We start from the raw sequence: 22400 nt of genomic DNA, 5'->3' as shown, positions 1-22400 counted from the left end.
TCTTGCCTACAACTGGTGCATGGAAATTCAGTACAATTTGTTTCCACTTTTTTTCCCATGCATATGTGATTATTCAACATATTTACATGTTTTACAATTAATGAAAAAAATAATTAAAATATGCAACATAAAAAGGGTACCGGGGTATTAAGCCCCCGCTATATGCTCACAACCTCGTCTTGCATTTCTGCAAGAAGCTATTTTCGCGGCTTGAACTCGTGACCTGCTCATCAGTGATCACATGGCAATAACGTTTACCTTTTACACCAAGGCTCCCCTTCATCATATTTACAGAAGATATCCAATATATTTATAGAAATTATGATTCAACAGTTATGCCTCTAATCTCAAGATTATCAAGCTCTTTTGGCATCTTGTAATTCTTCAGCAAAAGAGAGCTGCATACAACGCTCACTGAAGAAGCAGCCATTGCAGCTCCTGCCACCCACGGTGGCAACCGAAATCCGGTAGACGGGAAAAGAGCTCCAGCAGCAATTGGGATGCCAAGAAGGTTATAGCCAAATGCCCAACAGTAGTTCAGACGAATTCTACCGAATGTTTTCCTGGAAAGGTCAATAGCAGTTATGACATCTTCAAGATTGTTTTTCATTAGGACGATATCAGCTGCCTCAATAGCTATGTCTGTCCCTGCCCCTATCGCCATTCCAACATCAGCTGCTACAAGCGCTGGCGAGTCGTTAATTCCATCTCCCACCATTGCAACAACTTTTCCCAAACTCTGTTGATCAATAATTGAGATCAATTAAGCATCAGCATAACAAAATAAAGAACACTCCTCTTGTTTCATTTTATATGGCGGTGTTTTACTTGACAGGATGTTTAAGAAAGAAGACAAATAGACTTTTTAGCACATACAAAAGTATCCTTATAATTTATGATCTTAAACATGACATAACATTTCTATGGCCATAAGAGCATGTCATAAAGGGTTGCATGGGAAGTTTAAAGCCAAATAGTTTCCAAAGATAGAGCAGATGGAGTATTAGAAAACTAATCAGCATAATAAAAGAAAATTTTAGTATAAATCTATATTAATCAATCTGACTGGTACAAATTTTTCAACTCAGGAAAAATTGGGCTAACCAGTACTTAAGAGCTTAATGTGCTTATCTTTTCATGGCATCAAAATTTTACCTGCAGTTCCTTCACTTTTTTGGCTTTGTCTTCAGGTTTTGCTTCTGCAATAACATCACTAATTCCAACTTCTTTGGCAATGGCATTAGCTGTTCCCCAATTGTCACCCGTTACTAGCTTACTCTCAACTTTCATAGACTTAAGAAGAGAAATGACTTCACGAGCTCCAGGCTTCACTGGATCTGATATAGCAACAACTCCACTCAGTACACCATCAATTGATACAAGAATTCCAGTTTGAGCCAATTCTTCTGCTTCTCCTAGTATTTCGTCTGCATCAACTGGAACGGAAATGCCTTGATCCAACATCAAGCTCTTGTTTCCAACTATTAATATCTTGTTATGGACAGTAGCCTTCACACCATGGCCGGTTATAGACTCAACGTCCTGGACTTCAGGCCACTGAGGGTTCTCCTTGTCCTCTCTAAAATTTTTAGCGTATTCAACAACTGCCTTGGCCAAGGGGTGCTCACTATTTAGCTGACATTTAAGTGTAAGTTATCAGTCTCACGTATTGGCATGGAAAAATGCCGGTGTTCACTTTTTAAAAAAAGGGAAAATGTCCAAATTTTCCCCTGGACCTACGATTTAGAGCAAATATACCCTCCGCTAGAAAAGTCTCTTTTTACCCTCGCCGTTACCAAAATGGTTCAAGTTTACCCTTTTGGGCTAATGGTAACAGCATAAAGGGTAAATTTAGACTATTTGTCAGTTCAAGGGCAAATCTGGACCATTCGCAATGTTCAAAGGCAATGGAAGCTCAATGAACAGTTTTATAAGCTGCTCTATCAGGGCAATGGAAACATGACTAAGTTAACAAGGGTGATAGAACTAGACAACTAGTAGTGGAAACATTAGCAAATGATACACCACAGAACGGGGGCCGGTAATTGTGGATAATTCCACTCAAAGGAACTCCAAACCAGACTAAAATTTACCTCTGCTGCTGCAACCAATTCGTAAAATTCTCGAAGTACCATAGATTTGAAAAGCTTTGTGTTTACAACAACTGGTTTGCCCATTGTGAGAGTCCCGGTCTTATCAAACACTATGCAGTTCACCTACAGAAACAGATGATTATTTGTTGTCAAGTTAGTTTTTTATCATACGGCATTGCAGGAAGCATAGTTAAGAAATTTCGGTGCATACCTGTTGTGCACTTTCCAAAGCCTGGCCACCTTTAATCAGGACACCTCGAGAAGCACCAACTCCCGTGCCAACCATGACAGCAGTTGGAGTAGCAAGACCAAGGGCACATGGGCAAGCTATGACCATAACAGATATACCAAATTGAAGGGCGAGCTGAAAGCTATCCATAGAAGATGGAATCCATGATTTAGGATAGCCGTCGTACTTCCCAGCTAAAAACCAAGCGAGCCCAGTGGAAACAGAGAGAATAATAACCTGAAATTGCAAAATGATCACCAACTCTAGAGAGTCATAACATGATAACATACATAAGAAGCCGGTTAATACTCACTAGTGGCACAAAATATTTAGAAATGCGATCAGCAAATTTTTGAATAGGAGCTTTAGCCATTTGTGCTGATTCGACCAGCCTAACAATCTGTGAAAGAGCACTCTCTGATCCAATCCTAGTTGCTCTTACATGGAGAACACCATTCTCGTTCACAGTTCCTCCAATCATCATGTCGCTTTTCCTTTTGGCCACTGGTCGATATTCTCCAGTTATCATACTCTCATTGACATGACTTTGACCCCAAATGACAAAACCATCACAGGCTACTTTTGCACCAGGAAGGATTTTGATTACATCGTTCTTTTGTATCAATCGGCTATCAATTTCTTCCTCTTTCACCACATTTCCTTCGTCATCGAACTGTAATAATGTTGCCGTCTCAGGGGTCAAGTTCATGAGTTTAGCAATGGCCTCAGATGTTTTTCCTTTGGCCAAAACTTCAAGATACTTCCCAAGTAAAATGAAAGAAATGAGCATTAAGCTGGTCTCGAAAACATCAGTAGACTTGAACCTTGGAGAAGTAGCAGCTCTCAACACCGAGTAAGTAAAAGTAGGCGGCATTTGTTCCCAAAGCAATTAAAACATCCATATTTGCAGAACCATGACGTAGTGCTTTGTAAGAACCGGAGTAGAAACGTCGACCAATGATGAATTGCACGGGAGTAGAAAGCACCCACCGCAAACTCTCTCCAATACTAAGCATGTTCACAACTTTAATATCCAATCCTTCCTTCAGACCAGGAATATACATGAAGACCATGGAAGTCAAGAATACAGGAATCGTAAAAACCAAGCTCCAGAGAAAGGATCGATGACAGTATTTGATTTCCTCGTGTCTATGAGATTGTTTCCCATCTCCTTCCGAAAATATCGTTGCCTTGAACCGTCCAGAACCTGTTGACTCGATTACTTGAATAAACTTTCTAGGTCCTATTGTATCTGATTGATAAGAAACGGATAACTTCTTCAGCTCAGGATCAATATCAACATCTTCAACACCTGGGAGTGCTCTAAGAGAATTTTCAATGATTCTCATGGAATTATCAGTGTGTGCTCCATCAACTTTCAGCAATATTTTACTCCTATCTTCTCCTGTCCTAATTAATATGGCTTCAAATCCGGTATATTCTATGGCTTCTAAAAGCTGATTGTAAGTTGTTATCCGCGGATCATATTGGATTTCGGCCTCTTCGGTTGCTAATGCAACTCGTGCTTTCTGTACGCCTGGGATCGATTGCAAAGAAGATTCAACAGTTGTGGAGCATGAAGTGCAGGTCATTCCTTTTATACGTATCCGGCACACTTGGGAAGTTTTCTCATTTGTCTCCTCTGTAATCAACTTAGCCTGGAATCCAACATCTTCTATTGTCTCACGGATTGTTTCCTCCTGCACATTTGGGCAAGTATTCTTAGCAACTGCTACAAATCACTTCTCCAATGATCACTAATTAAAAAAAAAAAAAAAGGGGAATTAGTGATGAACAAATACTGTAACTAAACAGTAAAATTTGTTGCTAATCCTATTTAGGCAACAGATTAGTGATGGATTATCATAATAATTCTGTTGGTTGGGAGCAATTTAGAGACGGATTAGCAATGAAGTTCTTAGCTAATTCCAGTTTTTTTTTTTTTTTTTTTTTTTTAGTTATCAAAAGCTTAAGCGTAGCTAATTTCACCAAGAAGAAGAAGTAAATCTGTTCAAGGTTTTTTCAGTATTAAGCTGGAACTTGATATTAATGAACTGCATTGCTAAAGAAGTGGTTCTGCTACATAATGCAGGAAACTATATACTCCTATTATGTAAATGCAGCTTTATCACAGTACTAAGCATAATCTTTTTGACCAACATCATTACTTTCAAAAGCAAACTAAAATAGATAAATCTAATCCCAAATGACGCTATTGAAAAAAATCCCAAGTAAAGCTCATATTCAACCATGCTAAATTGCAAAAGGCATCCATAAAGCAGCTCCAACTCCCAAGTGATAAGAGGGGTTGAGCAAAGTTTTTGGAGCTCAAAAAGTTTTAGACAATTCACAATGAGAAATACGAATCTTCAGACATTTAAGAAATTGCAGTTTTGGTGAACAATTCGATGTAGATTTATTTGCTGAAACTCAGGGTGAAATAGACTAGATAACTGATTTCCACTTCATCTGATGCAACTGACATTCATCCAAAAGTGGAACTTAAAGGAAGAGCTAAAGGGATTAAAAACTGGACTTTAACAAGTTTGTTTAGGACATACATAACATATTCAATGGAGTAACTCATTTCTATATAAACAACCAAGTTGCTTAGGACAGACGTAACATATTCAATGCAGCTTCAAACTCTACCTACTAAGTCTATGATCAGCAGAATGAAGCAAAACATGAGAACGAAAAAAAAAAATTATACATTTTTTCACCAATTAATCAAAAAAGAATCTGAGAAAATTCTTGCAGAAATAAGCAATTGCAATTTAACAAGTTGCTTAGGACATACATAACATATTCGATGGTAATAAGCCTATATCATTACCAAAATCCACTAAAAACTTCCATAAAGATCAATTTTTTACCTTCTTTCACCAACTAAAAATCCCTAAAACAATAATTACAAGGGAAAATTGAACTCACATTGACAAATGTAGGGTAAAAAATAACTTGAGCTCTATTATTCAAAACATCAACAACAGCTTCTTTAATCCCAGTTAGTCTCTTTATTGCCTTTTCTACAGATCCAGCACATGCAGAACAACTCATACCATTAACTGAATAAATTGCCTTTTTCTCTTCATTAGAAGATATAGAAACACCCTTTGGGTATTTTGGCATTGATGGATAATGTGGTTTTGGTGAAAAATCTCCATAATTGGTTTTATTTCTTAGGCATGCAAATGAAAGAAACTTAGCAGTAGCCATGTTTTTCTTTCTGTGTTTGATTCTTGAATTGCTTTTTTTGTTTGTTTGTAAAACAGAGTTTGGTGTTAAGAAAAAGAAATGTGTATGTAATGTGAATGATGTAACCAATTTTTTAAAAATGGATTTTGTTGCTTATAAAGCATGCAACTTTCATTTTTTTTAATTTTTTTTTGGTGTGGTAAAGTTTGAGGGCTGTTGATCGGTGGGTGTCGAAATATGTGAGGATATGACAGGATTATTGTGGGATCAAGATTGTTATTTAATGTCAAATATCTAATCAACCGACTATGGTTAAGAATAGATTATAGTAAAATATATATATATATATATATTTTTTTTTTTTGAAGAAATAGTAATATTTTCTTAAAACAATACTGACAGATATTTTAGTTATAGTTCAAGATGTTATAGCAAGTTATTATTTATATTTAATACTTCATCAGGCCTCAAATTATCCGTCATGAATAAAGAATAGTTGTCTCAAATTATTTGTCATTTTTGAAATTCGATGCATTTTTTTTTCATTTTATTCTTGTTAGTAATTGTTATTGAAGACTATAAACACCTCACTAGAATAAATATTTAATGAAGATCAATTATATCTTCAAACATAAATGAGGGTATTTCTCTTAATTAATATTTTCTTAGGGTCGTGTAAAAGAATACCACGACAGATAATTTGAGATGGAGGGTGTACAAATACACATTCTTTCCAACATCGGTTAAGGCAAAATTATATTCTGGATTAAAATTAAACAAAACTTACTTTATTTTTCAAATTCAATTTTAGCTGGGCAATTAGTAGGAATACCCTTATTACGGGGTGGTCTTTAAGTTTTGGCCTTCAAAATGGTGGTCTTTAAAGTTTGCCCTTCGCTAGGGACCGCTTGGTCACGGGTTCAAATCCCCACTGTGCGAAAATTAAAAAAAAAAAAAAAAATTCGCAAGGCATAAGTTCAGAAAAAAGATAACTCTGCACAGAATTTGCAAATTTTGCCTGAGGTCAGAATTTGCAAATTCTGCTCATTTCTGCCTTAAGGCAGAATTTACATGGGGCGGAATTTGCAAGCTCTGCCTTAAGGCAGAACTTCTACCTTAAGACAGAAATTCTGCTTTTTTTTTACAACTTCTGCCTTGCAAATTTTTTTTTTAAAATTTTTACTGAGCGGGGGTTCGAACCCGCGACCGCTGTCTAAATGGGCAAACCTTAAAGACCACCAATTTGAAGGGCAAAACTTAAATACCACCCCAAATGAAGGGCAATCCACGCAAAAAAAAAAAAAAGTTTAGCCTTGCCTATGAGCCCACTTCCATTGCTTTCGCGGGGAATTTGAATTTGAGCACTGAGTTTTCAATACACATAACTTTTTACTCTCACATTAGTTTAATTCAACCACGTCTCCTAATATATATTCAAATCATATTCAAACAGTCAACGGTTTGTTGTAGTTATTCTGTTGTTATGTGAAAAATGAGGCAGAAATCAGAATGAATTTAGAATTAAATAGCACCACAAGTCCACAACTGTAATTTTTTTAGAAAAGTAATTGGATTAGTTGAGATTAGAGACTTTTTTTCACATCTGTTGGAGTAATACAAAAATCTTGCGTTGAAGATTTTTTCTTCTTATAATGATGGCGTTGGATAGCTTATATGCACTTCGACTATTTCTTTTCTTTTTCTCTACTTATATGTGCAAATATTTGTTGGTTGTCAATCATATGTCCTTTATTGATACTAAAAGAGAGTGAATGCATTAGACGTCAAAGCAGTTGATGCCAGGGGAGCTAGAGGTCTAATTATGAGTTCGACAGAATTTAATAGTTAGCCAAAACTTAGTAGTTCCGTTGAAAATCCATTTAATATGCAAATAATTTATCCATTTGAAACTAAAGTTTTCTCATCATGCATCAAAATGAATGTCTATGGGATGAGCACTTTCAGTTCGACAAGAATCACATATAGGTAAACGAAAATAGAGAAGTCACTTCTGTAACTTTATCTATTGTTCAAAGTTGAAGGCGAGCTTAATTTTTAAAGTAAAGTTGGGAATGTGAATGATTTTCACCCTTTAGTTATATTCAAAATGTCAACCAACAGTATTCTAGATTTTTCAGGCAAAAATAATAATAGTGAATAATAAGCCGAATATGAACCTGGATACATAGGCAAATAATAATAAGACTATTATGAAAAAGACATGAGAAGCAGGTGAAATGAATCTAGTCTATAAGGTAGGTTATATGCAAGGATTTAAGTTGAGGAAGATGAATAAGTATAAATTTCCTTTCATGTTAAATTGTTGAAATGACCTCCACATTTAAAAAGATGAACGTGGACACATGGTGAAGACAAATAAAGAAGAATATTGATTTGTTCATTTATAAAACGGAAAAGGGTCAAATATACCCCTATACTATCAGAAAAGGGTTAAATATACCCCTCGTTATACTTTGGATCCAAATATCCCCTTTCCGTTATACTTTGGGTTCAAATATACCCTTCTTTTATACTTTGAGTCCAAATATTCCCTTTCTTCATTAAAATTGTCCAAGGTGAATATGAGATATGACGCGCAAGATCGATAATCTCGGTAAGTAGGGACAATACATGACATGCCACCTCACCATCCCAATCCGTTTACCCATCTCTTCCCCTCCACAACCTTTGCAATCATTAATAATGAAATGATTGTATTATAATTCGAGTCTTCCAGAGGGAGTTTAGGTTTCACCAATGAATTGCTACACGTGGTGAGGAAGATAAAACTTTTGATTAGCCTGATAATAACAATTATTATTTTTCTCAATAAGACAAAGTAACCAACGTGCTGTGTCACAATCTCTGAGTTTAACTTTTTTGGTTTAATCTACTAACATATTCAATGATTTAAAAATTAACAGAACTTCTACCTTTTACTTGTCCTTTTTCAAAATAATTTTTTTGCCTTAAGAATTTTATTGATGGTAGGAGGTAATTTGCTGCATCATTACAAGTGAATTTTCTCTTTGCACCAAGCTGTCAAATGGATTTTCTCAGTAAAACTTTTGATTAGTATGGAAATAAATCAAATGGCCCCATGAATTAGCTTTTTATAAACTTTTGCAGATTTAAGTCAAAAATAAAAAGGGAAAAAAGAAGCAAATAGAAAGAAGCAGAGACAAAGGCAATCTTTTGTTCACAAGATTTAGGCTTTAATGTTTGGTTAACATATAACAGGGCAACACTCATCACGTTTTAAGAGTTCTCCTAATTAGGACCTTAAAAAGTGGTGGTGTGGTGGTGCTAATAGTTGCAAAGATTCTGGAGGAGAGGAGATGGTAGTGGTGGAAGAAGAAAGAGAAGAGAGGGGTAAATGGGTTGGGGTGGTGAAGATACATGTGAGTATCCACCTCATCGATTATGGCCACACGCCATATCTCTCCTACGTCCACTTTGGACAATTTTAATGAACAAGGGGTATATTTGGACTCAAAGTATAAAAGAAGGGAGTATTTGAACCCAAAGTATAACGGAAAGAGTATCTTTGGACCCAAAGTATAACGAAGGGTATATTTAACCCTTTCCTGATAGTACAGGGGTATATTTGACCCTTTTCCGTTTATAAAACGGTTTGTTTCACCGATTTATAAGCTTTTTTGGACTTTATAAAAACAACTTATTTTAAAAAAGTATTTTTTTCCAAAAGTACTTTTCAAAAAAAGTACTTTTAAAGTGCTTTAGATTGTGTTTAGCCAATTAATTTAAAAAGTACTTTTGAAGACCCTGCCAGTACAATTAGTGTTTGGCTTTTGCTTTTAAAAGTCTTGTAAGTGTATTTTTCTCAAAAGTACTTTTCCAAAAAAGTCTTTTGGGCAAAATTTTTTTTTGAAGTCTACGAAAAGCTATAAACTTCTGCCTGCAAAGCATTTATTTTATCCCAAAAGTTCTATAGCCAAACACCTCACTTTTTTTAAATAAGTACTTATTGAAAAAATAAGTACTTTTGGGAGGAAAATAAGCTTGGCCAAACAGGCTATTAGTCAATTTTCTTCCATCTTTTCTCGTTTTACTGGACTTTATACCATGTTGAGATTCAATTAATGCTGGTTGTATTTAGAGAAGACCAGAACTAAAACGAAGTCTAGTGCTATGTTACTACGTACCTACTTACTACAACTATATTTAAACCGACAAAAGGAGGAATTGTCATTCAAACGTTGCCTTAAAACTCGACAAATCTCTTAGATATAGTTATGTAATAAACTAATATATTAGACAGTTCAACAAGAAGCACTAGTGGTTTAGTGGTAGAATAGTACCCTGCCACGTATAGACCTGGGTTCGATCCCCAGCTGGTGCTTTTGATTGAGGGCAGTGATATAAATTGCACAGCTTGTGAACGATGGGTCGTCACGCTCTTCTAATATTCAGATGAAAAATGTGTATTTGAGCTCTCCTTTTCTGTTTCTTTTTGTTCTTTTTATACATGTCTAATTTAAACCTCTAAATGTTTGAATGTCATATACTCATAATATAAACTTCTCAAGTGCCAAAATGGTGCAAAGTAATTACAAAGCTGTTTATTCCCAAGCGATAGTTCTATGACAGATATATCAGCACTCAAATAGCAGTATCCACTTGGATCTTAAACCTTACTATTTGTTAACAATGTGAATTAAATTAGTACTCGCACTTCACAACAGCAGTTTAGTTTGCATGGAATTACGAGAAAAATTATTCTAGTACTACACTCGCTCAAGCATTCTTGACATCAAATATCGAGCAACTCTACTGCGTTACTCCAAAATGGCTAATGAAATGAATCATACTTAAAACATTCATTTCTAAAGAATATAAAGTGCACAGATCATCAGCTTAAACTTCATACTGCATGATTGAATACTGGGTGGCATAAACACAGCTTTTTAAAGCAGAAGCACCAGTGGTCTAGTGGTAGAATAGTACCCTGCCACGGTACAGACCCGGGTTCGATTCCCGGCTGGTGCACAAATCTGAGAGCAATGATGATGCCTTATATAACTCAGATTGTACTCATCTGATATTGAGATGAAATATTGTGCATCGGAGTTCTCTTTTTTTCTTTTCTCTCTTTGGATAATTTTTCCATTTTGTGTTTTTATAAACTTGCTGACACTCTATCTGTTGATGGACTTTCACAATTGCCAAAATGGTGCAAAGTTATCATAAGACAGTTTATTTTCAAGGGACAGTTCAACCACTAAGATATCACAGTTTAAATAGCAGTGTCTACTGGGACCTTCCCTATTCATTGTTAACAAGGTAATTTACTTGCACATCACAAGAACAGTTTTGTTTCCACAGCTTCCTCTTTTAGCTTCTTAGATTTCACTGATATTTAATTACAGATTCCATTCATATTGAAGTTTTATATAGCCAAAGAAGTTAGTAAGGTGAGTTATTCGGCATATATGATGGTGAAAAGTAACATGCATAACACAGATTGTACTCATCTGCTATTGAGATGAAATATTGTGCATCTGAGCTCTTTTTTTTTTTTTTTTCTTCTCTCTTGATTTTTTTATTTTTATTTTATAAACTTGCTAACACTTCATCGGTTGATGAATTTCTCAATTGCCAAAATGGGAGTAAATATATATATCTCACTATGAGGAATTATATAACAAAGTCATTCAACTTTATTTTATATCAATAAAATCACTCAACTTAGGGATATTCTTTTGTAAAATCACTCAACCAACTATGTCATCAAAAAAATTTGACATGACAAAATAAATAATTTTTTTATGTCATGTAGACATAGACCCCACAAATATCAAAACTAAAGTTAACCCATATCTTACACGTGAAATCAACTTGATAATTTGTGTTACTGTTACCGTTTTCCAAACACCACATATTTATCGGGCAGTACTGCGTTGAGATGAAGAAAATTTGTAATCAAGTACTGATGAATGTCTAATTTATTTAACATGGACTGATGTTCGATGAAAATTGCATATATTTAGTCATTATTTGTCTCACATTTTAATACTTTTAATCGATGTTTGAGTATTAATTATAGTGGTTTGTGCTAACATTAATCATAGTTGTTTTCCAATAAATGAGTTTGGATTCATGAATTTCTTTTAAGAAATGGGCTTATAGGTGTAAAGCATATTAGCCTAATCGAGAACAGAAAAACTAATGAAAAAATAAACAAAGTATTTAAAATTATTTATAAAAATTAATATATATATTAGAATTAATTATTACAGTTGTGTATAGTATTTTATCAGTTTGGTCACGTCCCGAACCATGGCCTGGGCGTAACACGGCACTCGGTGCCTGACTGCATGTGACCGAGCGAATCACATAGCTTGCTGAATCATCATGAGGCATACATGAGCGGAAATATAACGTGAAGTGCATGATGAGCTTTTATAAAACATAGTAAGTCATAATATTAAACATAAGTACTTGATTAAGTCATGAATGCGGACAATATCATAAATGAGCCAAACCGGCTAACCAACTCTGGAAGTCTAACATGACACTTGTCTTGTCTATGAAACCTCTAACATGAGTCTGAAACACGTAACGTACTTGTTAAACGGGACAAGTGCCCCCAAAGATACCTTTAGATGCAAAACTAAATAAAGAAAAACAATGCCTAAACCCCGAATGAGATGGGGCTCACCAATAAGCTAAAAAGGCATGTGCGTATCTTAAAATATATAATGAGCAGAGACGTCATCCTGTAAATCCGTACCTGCATCGTGAAATGCAAACCCCCGAGCAATAAAAGGGGACGTCAGCACATTGAATGTACTGGTATATAAAGCAACTGAAAGAAATAACATGCGACAGATAACATAATAAGAACTAGAACTAAAACTGAAAACCTGGACATGAACATGAGCATGAGCATGGGTATATATATATATATATATATATATATATATATATATATATATATATATATATATATATAACATAAGTAAAACATGATAAGTAGGGAGTATATTTCATAAACCGACAACATGATATCACCACGTGAATACGTGGAGTCCGGTACCTCGCAAAACTTACTAGAATATAAAAGATGTAGCCCCCATACCTTGCTAGGGTATAAGGTGGTAATGTGCCTGATGGATCCATTCATTGTAAAATTAAGGAAAACATCCTAACTGGGCGGAGCGATCCTTGTCCTACGGTGGCTACGTAGTTTCAGGCTATCTGAGCCTTCTCGGTAATTCGTGCAACTCCCAAAAAACATGAACATGATATAATTGGCTAAGAAGCCTATGATTTTCGTGAATTAACTTGTACTTGTCTTGTAATCATGATTTCACGAAATAACTTGTAAACATGGTTTCATGAAATAACTTGTAAACATGGTTTCATGAAATAACTTGTATTTAGCATGTATGTATCTTGAGTCATGGCATGAAGATAGTTACATAATACACTTGCATGAAAACTTTTTGTATACATGTAGGATATTCATGAAATAAGTATTTTTATTTAAAAACATATATATGCAAGAACCCATGGAATACAAGATATGGGTTTTCATGGATTACGGACGGATTCTCAATAATCATAAAGAAATATTAACTCAATGATGGAGTTATAACAATTCATACATAATATAATCATGGACGTGGACCTAGGGTTATCATGAGCGTGGCATAGAAATCCTAGTTTTAGTAGAGAATCATAATTTATGGATTATGAGGCGTGGGGAAGAACAATGATGTTCGCACACGTAGATAGTAACTCTACATAGAACGGTAATGCTCCAAACTTGAATTAAAGATTTTAACTATATATATATATAAGATATTCAAAATATATATATCTTGAACTTGAGATAGGTTTTCTTGAAAACCCTAGTTTAGGAACAATGATTACTTACTTAGATTATTAGAATATATGTTAGAGTTGAGTTGGAAGGGTTTGGATTGACTTTCCTTGATGTTTTGGATTGTTGCTAGGGCTTGGAATTGTGAATAATGAAATAAAATAACTCAAGGCTTGAATTTGTACAAAAGTGAGGCGGAAGTTATATGGACATATTATATAGTCCGTATAAAGTTATACGGTCCGTATAATATGACCATATTTTATCATAATATAAACCCGTAACGTCAATTTGAAGTGTCATGAAGTGACGGACGAGTTATATACAGTCGTATAAAATTATATGGGCCGTATAACAATTTCATATAACATGACTTAGATTATTAGAATATATGTTAGAGTTGAGTTGGAAGGGTGAACTTTCCTTGATGTTTTGGATTGTTGCTAGGGTAATGAATTGAAATAAAAAATGAATTTGTACAAAAGTGAGCGGAAGTTATATGGACATAACTTATTATGCACATATGTCTCTCCTCGACCCCATATAATATACCGTTGGAAAGGTATTTCAAAAAATATACAACTTTCATTTAGGAAGTTTTCCCAAATTCCTAATTAATAAACGGGTTCCTAATTAGAGGAACCCCCACAAAACTGAAGAATTAGTTAATGAAGAATTGTTAGAAGAAGATGAAGAAGAAGAAGAGTTATTATGGTCATCAGATTCAGATATTGGGCGAAGCATTAGATTATTTAGACACAAAAGATAATAGTGAAACTATAAATGGTGCATTTAGTCTCCAAACAAGACGACCAAATGCTCATGGTGGACTTCATTCAAGACCCAATTCTTCTGCTTTACAACCACTCTTTAATCGTACTCAGAAAGTTGCTAATCATATTAGAGCTCAACCTTTAGAGGTATTCTTTAAACTTTACTTAAACAAGAATAGTTTGAGTCTTTCTATTTTTAAAGTTTGAATCTTTTTATGTTATTTTGCTGAATTCCAATGTGATATTGTAAGGGATTATAACAGACCTTTGGAGAAATTAATGTTAGATAAGAAAAGTTTGATTTTCTATGTAATATGAGTTAAGCTTAATCATACCTGTAGAGGTAATTTCGAAGCTTAGTTAAACAAAAAAAGAATGGAACTTTATTGTTTTCCTAGTATTCGAATGTGACATTGTTAGTGAGTTAAGCTTAATCATATCAAAGTTTCACCTTTGGAGGTAATTTATAGCTTAGTTAAACAAGAAAAGTATGAACGTTTATCGTTTATTTTATTTTTTATTTTTCTTGAATTCAAATGTCAGATCTTCATCCTTTGATATAATCTAAAAACTAGTCAAACAAGAAGCATGAATATCTTCATGTCACTCTGTTGTTTTAAGCTTAACTCCGTTGGTATGTTCAATTAAGGCAAAATCTTGAACCCCTTTGCCCCATAAGTTTTAATGTATACGCAGGTTAAGATACAAGGAAGACTTTAACACATAAGCAAAGCAAACACAACTTACTAAAATTGCCTTTTATCAAAAAATATTCTTACATGATAAGCTAATGTCTCTAGGAAAGATGAATTTAGCTTTTCCACATTTAAATTCAATTTTTTTGACTTTTGTTCAGATTTGTTAATTGATGGGACACGAATAAGATAGTTTCAATGTAAAAGTGGAAGTTTAAGGAATATAGTTTCCTTAAGGAAAGCGTGTCTTGTGAAGTGAGACTGAGTTTGTTTAAAGATTATGTTAGATTTTTATTGCCAAGTCGAGCAGTTGGGAAAGGAAAAATTCCCATTAAGTATGAGCAGGCTTGTGTTATTTTCTTATAGCTTTTAGAGGGAATTGACGTTTTGCAGGAATGGGAAGGGAGGATCAGTGGCATGTCAAACTCTGTGACTACTGCAATTCGTGGAAGTGTTCGGGATATGGCTATTGGTAAAAACTAAAACTACTGAGAAAGCAGACCGTGCCACTGTTGAACAGGTATGGCCGATAACTGGCAACTCTTTGGCAATATCTGAAGGTTAAAGCTCCTTTTTGTTGCTTTCTATGAAAGGAAAATTGATTAGAGTTTACTATTTTCTGCTGATCAATTTGATTTTGAAAGCGATAATTACACAACCGTTAGTTTTATCTGAAATGCACAGGTGGCAATTTCTTGTTTCATCAGCCTACTGATTGGCATTCAAAAGTGAGCTATCATTCTCTGTGGGAGCTATCAATATTTTTTGAGCTTATATTTCCCCTTGTTAAGGGGCCAAACATTCTTGACAAAATGTATCAAATCTGTATTGGTTTAGTATATTTTGCCATCAACATCTTCTTTCCATCTTATGATCATGCAGTCTTGTAGTTTTCTGTCTAAATAATTTTGTCTCAACTGTTGAGTTGCTTAATGTAGGTTATGAAAGACATCACTGAATCCAGCCAGTTCCTCTTGTTTGTCAGTTGAAGTACTCAATAACTTTCCTTCTGTGTACCCACCTACATATTTCTCATCCTCTGGGTGCTGCCCCTCTCATTTTCCTCCGGAAACTTCGAATGTTGAATCTCAAAGCTGAATTTTGCCCCTCATAAGACTTCTAAAGCCAATAACTTGAGTGTGACTTGATTCTTCTGCACTTGTTCTCTCTGGTCGTTTTTTGTGTTTGCCATATCACATGCCGATGCATTAAATTGCTAAATGCTTATAGAAAGACCTCGCAATATTAATTCTTGGAAAGTTCTATCTTTTTTTCTCCAGGCAATTGATCCAAGAACACAAATGGTTTTGTTTAAAATGCTAAACCGCGGTGTGTTTCATGATATCAATGGATGTATTTCAACCGGGAAAGAGGTAAACTATAACTTCGCTACCTGTTTCTCTTGGGAGGTTTGTTTGTTTTCTCTCTTTCACTAATAATGCTGCAGTTGAATTTTTCTATTCCTACTGTCTGACAGGCCAATGTTTATTATGCAACAAAAGCTGATGGTCCGGAACTGGCAATCGAAGTATACAAAACTTCAGTCCTTGTATTCAAGTATGCCCTGTAGCCTTTTCTTTTCTAATTAAACTTTCTGTTTGTACAAGCAATTTGAGGTGAAAGGGTTGGTAGAATAAGAAAGATAAATATCTTGCAACTTTTTAAGATCCATATTGTACTCATCCACAAAATTGCTAAATACTTAGTGCCAATAATGTCGCAGATTCTTAGTTCATTTGTTTGCTGCAATATTTATGTCTTCACGTTTTATTTCTTGCTTCTTGCATTACAGTTTTGCGTCTTCTGTGTTTCAACTTAACTGGACTTCATCATATGTTTAATCGTCTCGGCTAACCTCTGCACCTGTTCCTCACAACTTCAGAGATAGAGATCGCTATGTACAGGGTGACTATCGCTTCAGATATGGATTTGCAAGCACAATCCTAGGAAAATGGTTAAAACATGGGCTGAGAAAGAAATGAGGAATCTAATGAGGTATGTCAATTCTTAATCTCAAATCTTTGATCTTGTAGCCTTTGGCCCTTCCAGGGGTTCTGTCTTTCCCTTTATCTTTCGTCTCCTGCCCTTGTTTCTCCTCCCTTTCCATTAACTTCTGTTGTTTCTGTTTTTCTGGCGTGCTGGAAGAGCAAGACTAAATCAGAACTGCACTTTAAAGGTGGACACATTTTAAAAGTAGAATTTCTATAGTGTAATGTCTGCCACTTGCTCCCCAAGATGTTAAGCAGCTATCTTTACCTGCTAAGGTAGTTTCATTAACAGTTTCTGAGTGCAATTCATCCATTTACTTAAAAAGCAAAAAGGAGTGCAATTTGTCGTCGAATTCGGCTCGATGCTTGTCTTTGTGTCTAAACATGTGTTAAACTTTCGAAGTTGCATGCTTATGTTTGTTCAGGAGAGCATTAATACAGAGAGTTTTCATTTCCGGTTGCGGTTGACCTTCTAGTTTATCTCATGTGTGAAAACTGGGGTTGTACAGAAAAACATCATTTGCGCTGAGCAACGTATGGTTATTTCGTTATTCATATTCCAAAGTCGTTCTGGAACTGCAGGCTGAGAGCAGCTGAAATCAGGTGTCCAGCTCCAATTCTCTTGAGGCTTCATGTTCTTGTTATGGAATTCATAGGTAATATGCACGACATGTGTTTCTTGACATTTTTCTTTTGAGAAGTACCGTATATTCTTAGTATATAAAGATAAAATAAGTACTTACTGTATATGCTCTTCAACTTGTCGATGTATTATTCGATGGGTCGCAAACATAAAATCCTAACAAAAAAGGTTTAGTGTCGAAGTGTCAACATTTTCCTGGAGGATTGCTTTGTTATTAGTCACAGATGGATGGTGTCCTTATGCCCAGAATGCAACAAGTAAAGGTACAAAGTACCTCTTGTAGAATTGCCATCCAAAGGTCTTTTGTTTTGGTAGACCTGCTACAAATAGCCCTGGCAGTGCCTCCCAACAAGTTCAAACCAATTGAGTATTAGGTCTAGGCCCTGGACGGAATCCATGGCATTTAGTGAGGAAAATCAAGTTAAGCTGCTGAAACCATAGCATGAGTGACATAAAGTCAACTGGGAATTCGTTGTTGTGTCCAACTATAATGCACAAAGCAGTTTCAGGGGAAAGATTCCTGTTGTTTCTGATACGTGAAAGTTTTATTAGCAAAATAGTAAATATCACTGTAATTCCGTAGTTGAACTTGCTGCCTATCTGGATATATTTTGTTTAAAAAAAGAAAGTGCATTCTTAGAGAGTGAGCAGCAGCAGCTGCTGCTCTAGTGACCAACTTTCCTCTGGATTTAAGAAAAATATAAGGAGCTTTTGAGTTCTTACAATTATGCTACTAAGTACCAAGAAAACATGATTTTAGTTAGTTATTTGTGTTGTTGCATATTCTGTGTACAATCCATAGAAAGTAGTCAGACTAAATAACCAAGTCATTAAGATTTCCTTTCCATAAACGTTGAAGCCCTAAATCGTATCCTTACAGTGGGACAATATATATCTTGAGTCACTTATGAGTTAACAAATAAATATTATGTTACTGAACTTTTTCTTGCTTTGTGCTTCCATTTTCCATTCATTACTCTCTGTTAAAGTGGTCAAGTTTTTGTTTGATAGGGAAAGGAGGCTGGGCAGCACCTCGACTAAAGGATGCTGCTTTATCTCTTGACAAGTTACGTGAATGTTATGTGGAGGTTTGTTTTCTTCTCTTAATATTAAGATTATTAGCTTTAACATGAAACTTGGGACTGGCAACTTCTTTGATCTATTGAGAAATAATAATTGAATAGGCTAAGTCTATAAATAGTTGCGCTTCCGAAGATGTTATCGAGGTAAAGATCTTTGGCTGACTGCTATTTGGTGGGTAGTGTTGACCAAGTGTCAGTAGGCACATTTATTCATTAATTATTCAGCCTTTTCAACTATCCCTTTACTCCCCCCTACATCTTTGTGCTCATGGTGTAAAGTGGTGTTTAGATGATTGTTATTAAATTGAAATTCTTTTCTTCATCTTTGTAGTCTGCTTATTAAATTATGCTGTATTCTGGCCATTAGTTATTGATTATATTCCTCCCCATTACTTTTATACCTTAGAAACATCCGACAGCCACTAATAATTCTACATGCAAGTAGATAGAACATGGGCCCAGGCATCTCATAATCTTGCTAAGATCACTTGATCAGTTTATTAAATTATTGACCACCTTGTATTCTGGCCATTAGACAATTATTGAAGATTATATTCCTCCCCATTACTTTTATACCTTAGAAACATCCGACAGCCACTAATAATTCTACATGCAAGTAGATAGAACATGGGCCCAGACATCTCATAATCTTGCTAAGATCACTTGATCAGTTTCACGTGAGCGATCTTCAACATATTATATTGACCACCTTGTCGAAAATTTTACAATGTTGTGGTCCATTTTTTAGACAATGGAATTTGAAGTAGTTTCTTTCGACGTGGTGGGCCATTTTTTAAAATACTGGAGGGAGATGAAAAGATAGACTGAACCAAAAGTACTTGTATGATTTGGACTTCTATTTTTTAGATATAAGTTCTGGACCACATGGTATTCATGTTGACATGATTAAGGAACTTTATACATACTGCAAATACAACTGCTTAATGATGTTAGATGCATTTTAGCAAAGCTCTTAGAATGGGCACTGTTCTATGTGATTCTACCTAACTTTGATAAATTATCTACTTGCTATATGCCAAATCATTATGGCAATGACAGCTCTATATCAGAAATGCAAGCTAGTGCATGGTGACTTAAGTGAGTATAATATCCTATATTTCGAGGTAAGCCTTTATCCCTATATTTATATTTATACTTATAGTTGTAGGCACTAACTTGTTTATTTGTTTCACACTTAACAGGGTCACAGGTATGTTATTGATGTTTCACAATCACTTGATTTCCTCCGAGAGGATTGTGTACATGTTTATGTGAGTTCTCATTTTAAAGCTTATATGTCAATTTTAGATTAAAATTAATTTACAGCTCAACACACTAGCTATACGTTTATTTTAATTAGAGCTGGTGGTGATGGCATGCAGGACTTCTTCAAAATCGAACCGAATCGATCGATAAGCACCCCTATAAGACAATGTTGGATGGTTCTTCTCCAGAACCGTAAAATAATCATATTTTCGGAAAATGAGAAGCCCATTTACATTTTAAGGTGCATTTTAGTTCCCAGATTATTATCCAATCAAAGGAATTAGAGAGTTGTGCACAAGTCTACTCGTGGTTTGTTTTTGAATTTGATTGTGAACTCTGTTTGTTAGTCCTATAGTACATATAGAAACATCCAACAGACAAAATATTGGTAGTGTCTCTGTTAGTCCTATAGTACATATAGAAACATCCAACAGACAAAATATTGGTAGTGTCTCTCTTGTTAAATTTATCAAGGATCCAAAGCCTGGGTTTCCTTCGTACTTCCTATTTTCTCTTCAACCTCTGAGCATTCTAATCTGTAAAGCCACGAAGTCTTATCATTCAATCTGTATTTGGGTTTATTTTTAATTTAAATTGGGAGAAAAAAATTTCACGTAGGCGCTACGTAGGAAAATAAAGGTGAAAGCAAGGAGATTTAACAGAGGGAGGGATAAATATATCAAATATGGTCGAATATAAATTTATTTGTGAAAGTACTGTGAGTGTAAATATGGCGCAAAGTTAGATTCTTGAGGATAAATATATCGAAAAAGTATAACGTTTTAGATAAACAAGTTAAATAGCAATTATTTGTAGTAGACAAATCTGACCCTTTTCCGTTGATAGAAACAAGAGCTAAGTAAAAGAAAATCACCAAACCAAAATTTCCAGAAGACATAAGAGTCTTATACAATTTTATTTTTTTTTCAAATGTTTCTCCATATGAATGAGGGGAGCATTTTCATTAAAGGACAGAATTTACCGAAAAAAGGTCAAAAAGTTGACCAACCGACATAAATGGAACAGACTATATAGTGTCCCTGGAAAACTAAACTCAGGAAATGTCAAAAAGAGAAAAATTCTATCAATTTCTAGCAATTTAACGCTGATTGGTTTCATTCGTCCTCTCCCAAATACTTCTACGTATTATTTTTCGTTTCCGAGAGAGTACCAACCTCGTAGTTTCCTTTAAAATCTTCTGCATCTCTGTGCCTCTAAATATAATGATATATGCTACTCTGTACCAACGCTGGCTCGAGGGGGGAGCCTCTAAAGCAATTGCTTTAGGCCCCAAAATTTTTATCATGTATTATTTGTAAATTATAAAATTATGAGTAAGAGAAATTAGATTTTATATTTATTTTTTGAAATGTGATAGAGGTTATTGAAAGAAATAATTCAAAGTTTATACTCTTTCCGTCCATATTTATGTGACATTCTTTTCTTTTTAGTCATTTTTAAAAAAATAATATTTTTTCATATTTAATAAAAATCTAATTTTTAAACTTTTCATTTTACCTTAATGAGATGATTTATAGCCACAAAAGTTTTCATTGCTTGTTTTTTACTACAAGTTTCAAGTCTTTCTTTTTCTTTTAAACTCCTTGCCCAATTAAATACTTTCACATAAATGAGAGAATAATAAACATTATGCAATATATAAAAATGAACAAATTGATGACGACTTTGATAATTTCAAAAAGACGAAGTCTAGAGTTGATTATTTCTTATAAATAGTGGATTAAATCATTCTAAACTCAATTGCAAGTTAAGTTTCAAACATTAATTCTCTTGACCACTGAAATTAACAATTTTGAAGGATGGAAGATCTGAATTTTAACGAAAGTGAAGAAGTTCGATGTTCTTGGGAATATTAAGGTTTTCTATTTTTACTTTTTATTTTTGCTGTCTAATTAAGCACTAATTATGGTTGAATTTAATGTTGCCTTATTTGTTTTAACTTAAATGAAGTAAACATCCACTTGTCAAGCAATGAGTTAATCTCACATAAATAGTGTTAGTTATGTGAGACACAAAATAAAATTTCTCATAGTATTGTACATGCAAAGGTTTTGGCATTGTAAATCTTCATCTTTGAGATTATTATTGGATAAAATTGTCTGTCATTTTTCACTTGAAGTCTATTATAAAAATTTCTGAGAAAAAACTAGTACTGCAGATATGGAAGCAACAAAAACAAATGTATGGCAAACGTAATCTAAAGAAGAAACGAATGCACCCTTAACCTTCAAAGGTACTTTTAAATCCACCAAATGAGCTCAAGAAAGCAAAAAAAGGAGCGTCATTAACCTTGAAAGCACTCAATTAATTCATTTTTTGTAGTTACAATGAATCCCCCTAAACAAAAGAAAAACATAAACGAAAACGCCTTCATCCAGCTATTATTTGGCCATGCTGCTCAAATACATAAGAAAATCAAATTGACATATGCAGAGAAGAATATTATGAGGGGAAAAAAAAAAGATTTGCTTTTATTTTTGTATGGCATGAAAAAGAAAAGAAAAGAAAGAGGAGTCAAAATATGAGAGAGAGGACCGAGCTGGGGAGAGGAGACTTTGGTTCA

At 34.5% G+C, this 22400-nt stretch overlaps 1 protein-coding gene, 1 non-coding gene and 1 pseudogene across 2 annotated transcripts; 2 read left to right on the top strand and 1 right to left on the bottom strand.

The window, feature by feature from the left end:
• Positions 1 to 6093, bottom strand: LOC132030508 (probable copper-transporting ATPase HMA5). The gene is given in 7 exon segments (XM_059420160.1): positions 1 to 739; positions 1156 to 1635; positions 2094 to 2216; positions 2305 to 2559; positions 2636 to 3179; positions 3181 to 4022; positions 5257 to 6093. Coding segments are annotated over 7 exon segments (2949 nt in total). The 5' UTR covers positions 5542 to 6093; the 3' UTR covers positions 1 to 319.
• A 2765-nt stretch (positions 6094 to 8858) lies between these two features.
• LOC132031861 (uncharacterized) lies at positions 8859 to 19877 on the top strand (annotated as a pseudogene).
• TRNAG-GCC (transfer RNA glycine (anticodon GCC)) lies at positions 10460 to 10530 on the top strand. The gene has a single exon. It is a non-coding gene; the product is annotated as a tRNA-Gly (tRNA).
• Positions 19878 to 22400: the final 2523 nt, after the last annotated feature.

Source organism: Lycium ferocissimum, chromosome 9 (assembly GCF_029784015.1).
Source record: "Lycium ferocissimum isolate CSIRO_LF1 chromosome 9, AGI_CSIRO_Lferr_CH_V1, whole genome shotgun sequence".
Taxonomy (NCBI): Eukaryota; Viridiplantae; Streptophyta; class Magnoliopsida; order Solanales; family Solanaceae; genus Lycium; species Lycium ferocissimum.
The sequence above is the reverse complement of the archived record's forward strand: the minus strand, read 5'-3'. Positions and strand labels throughout refer to the sequence as shown.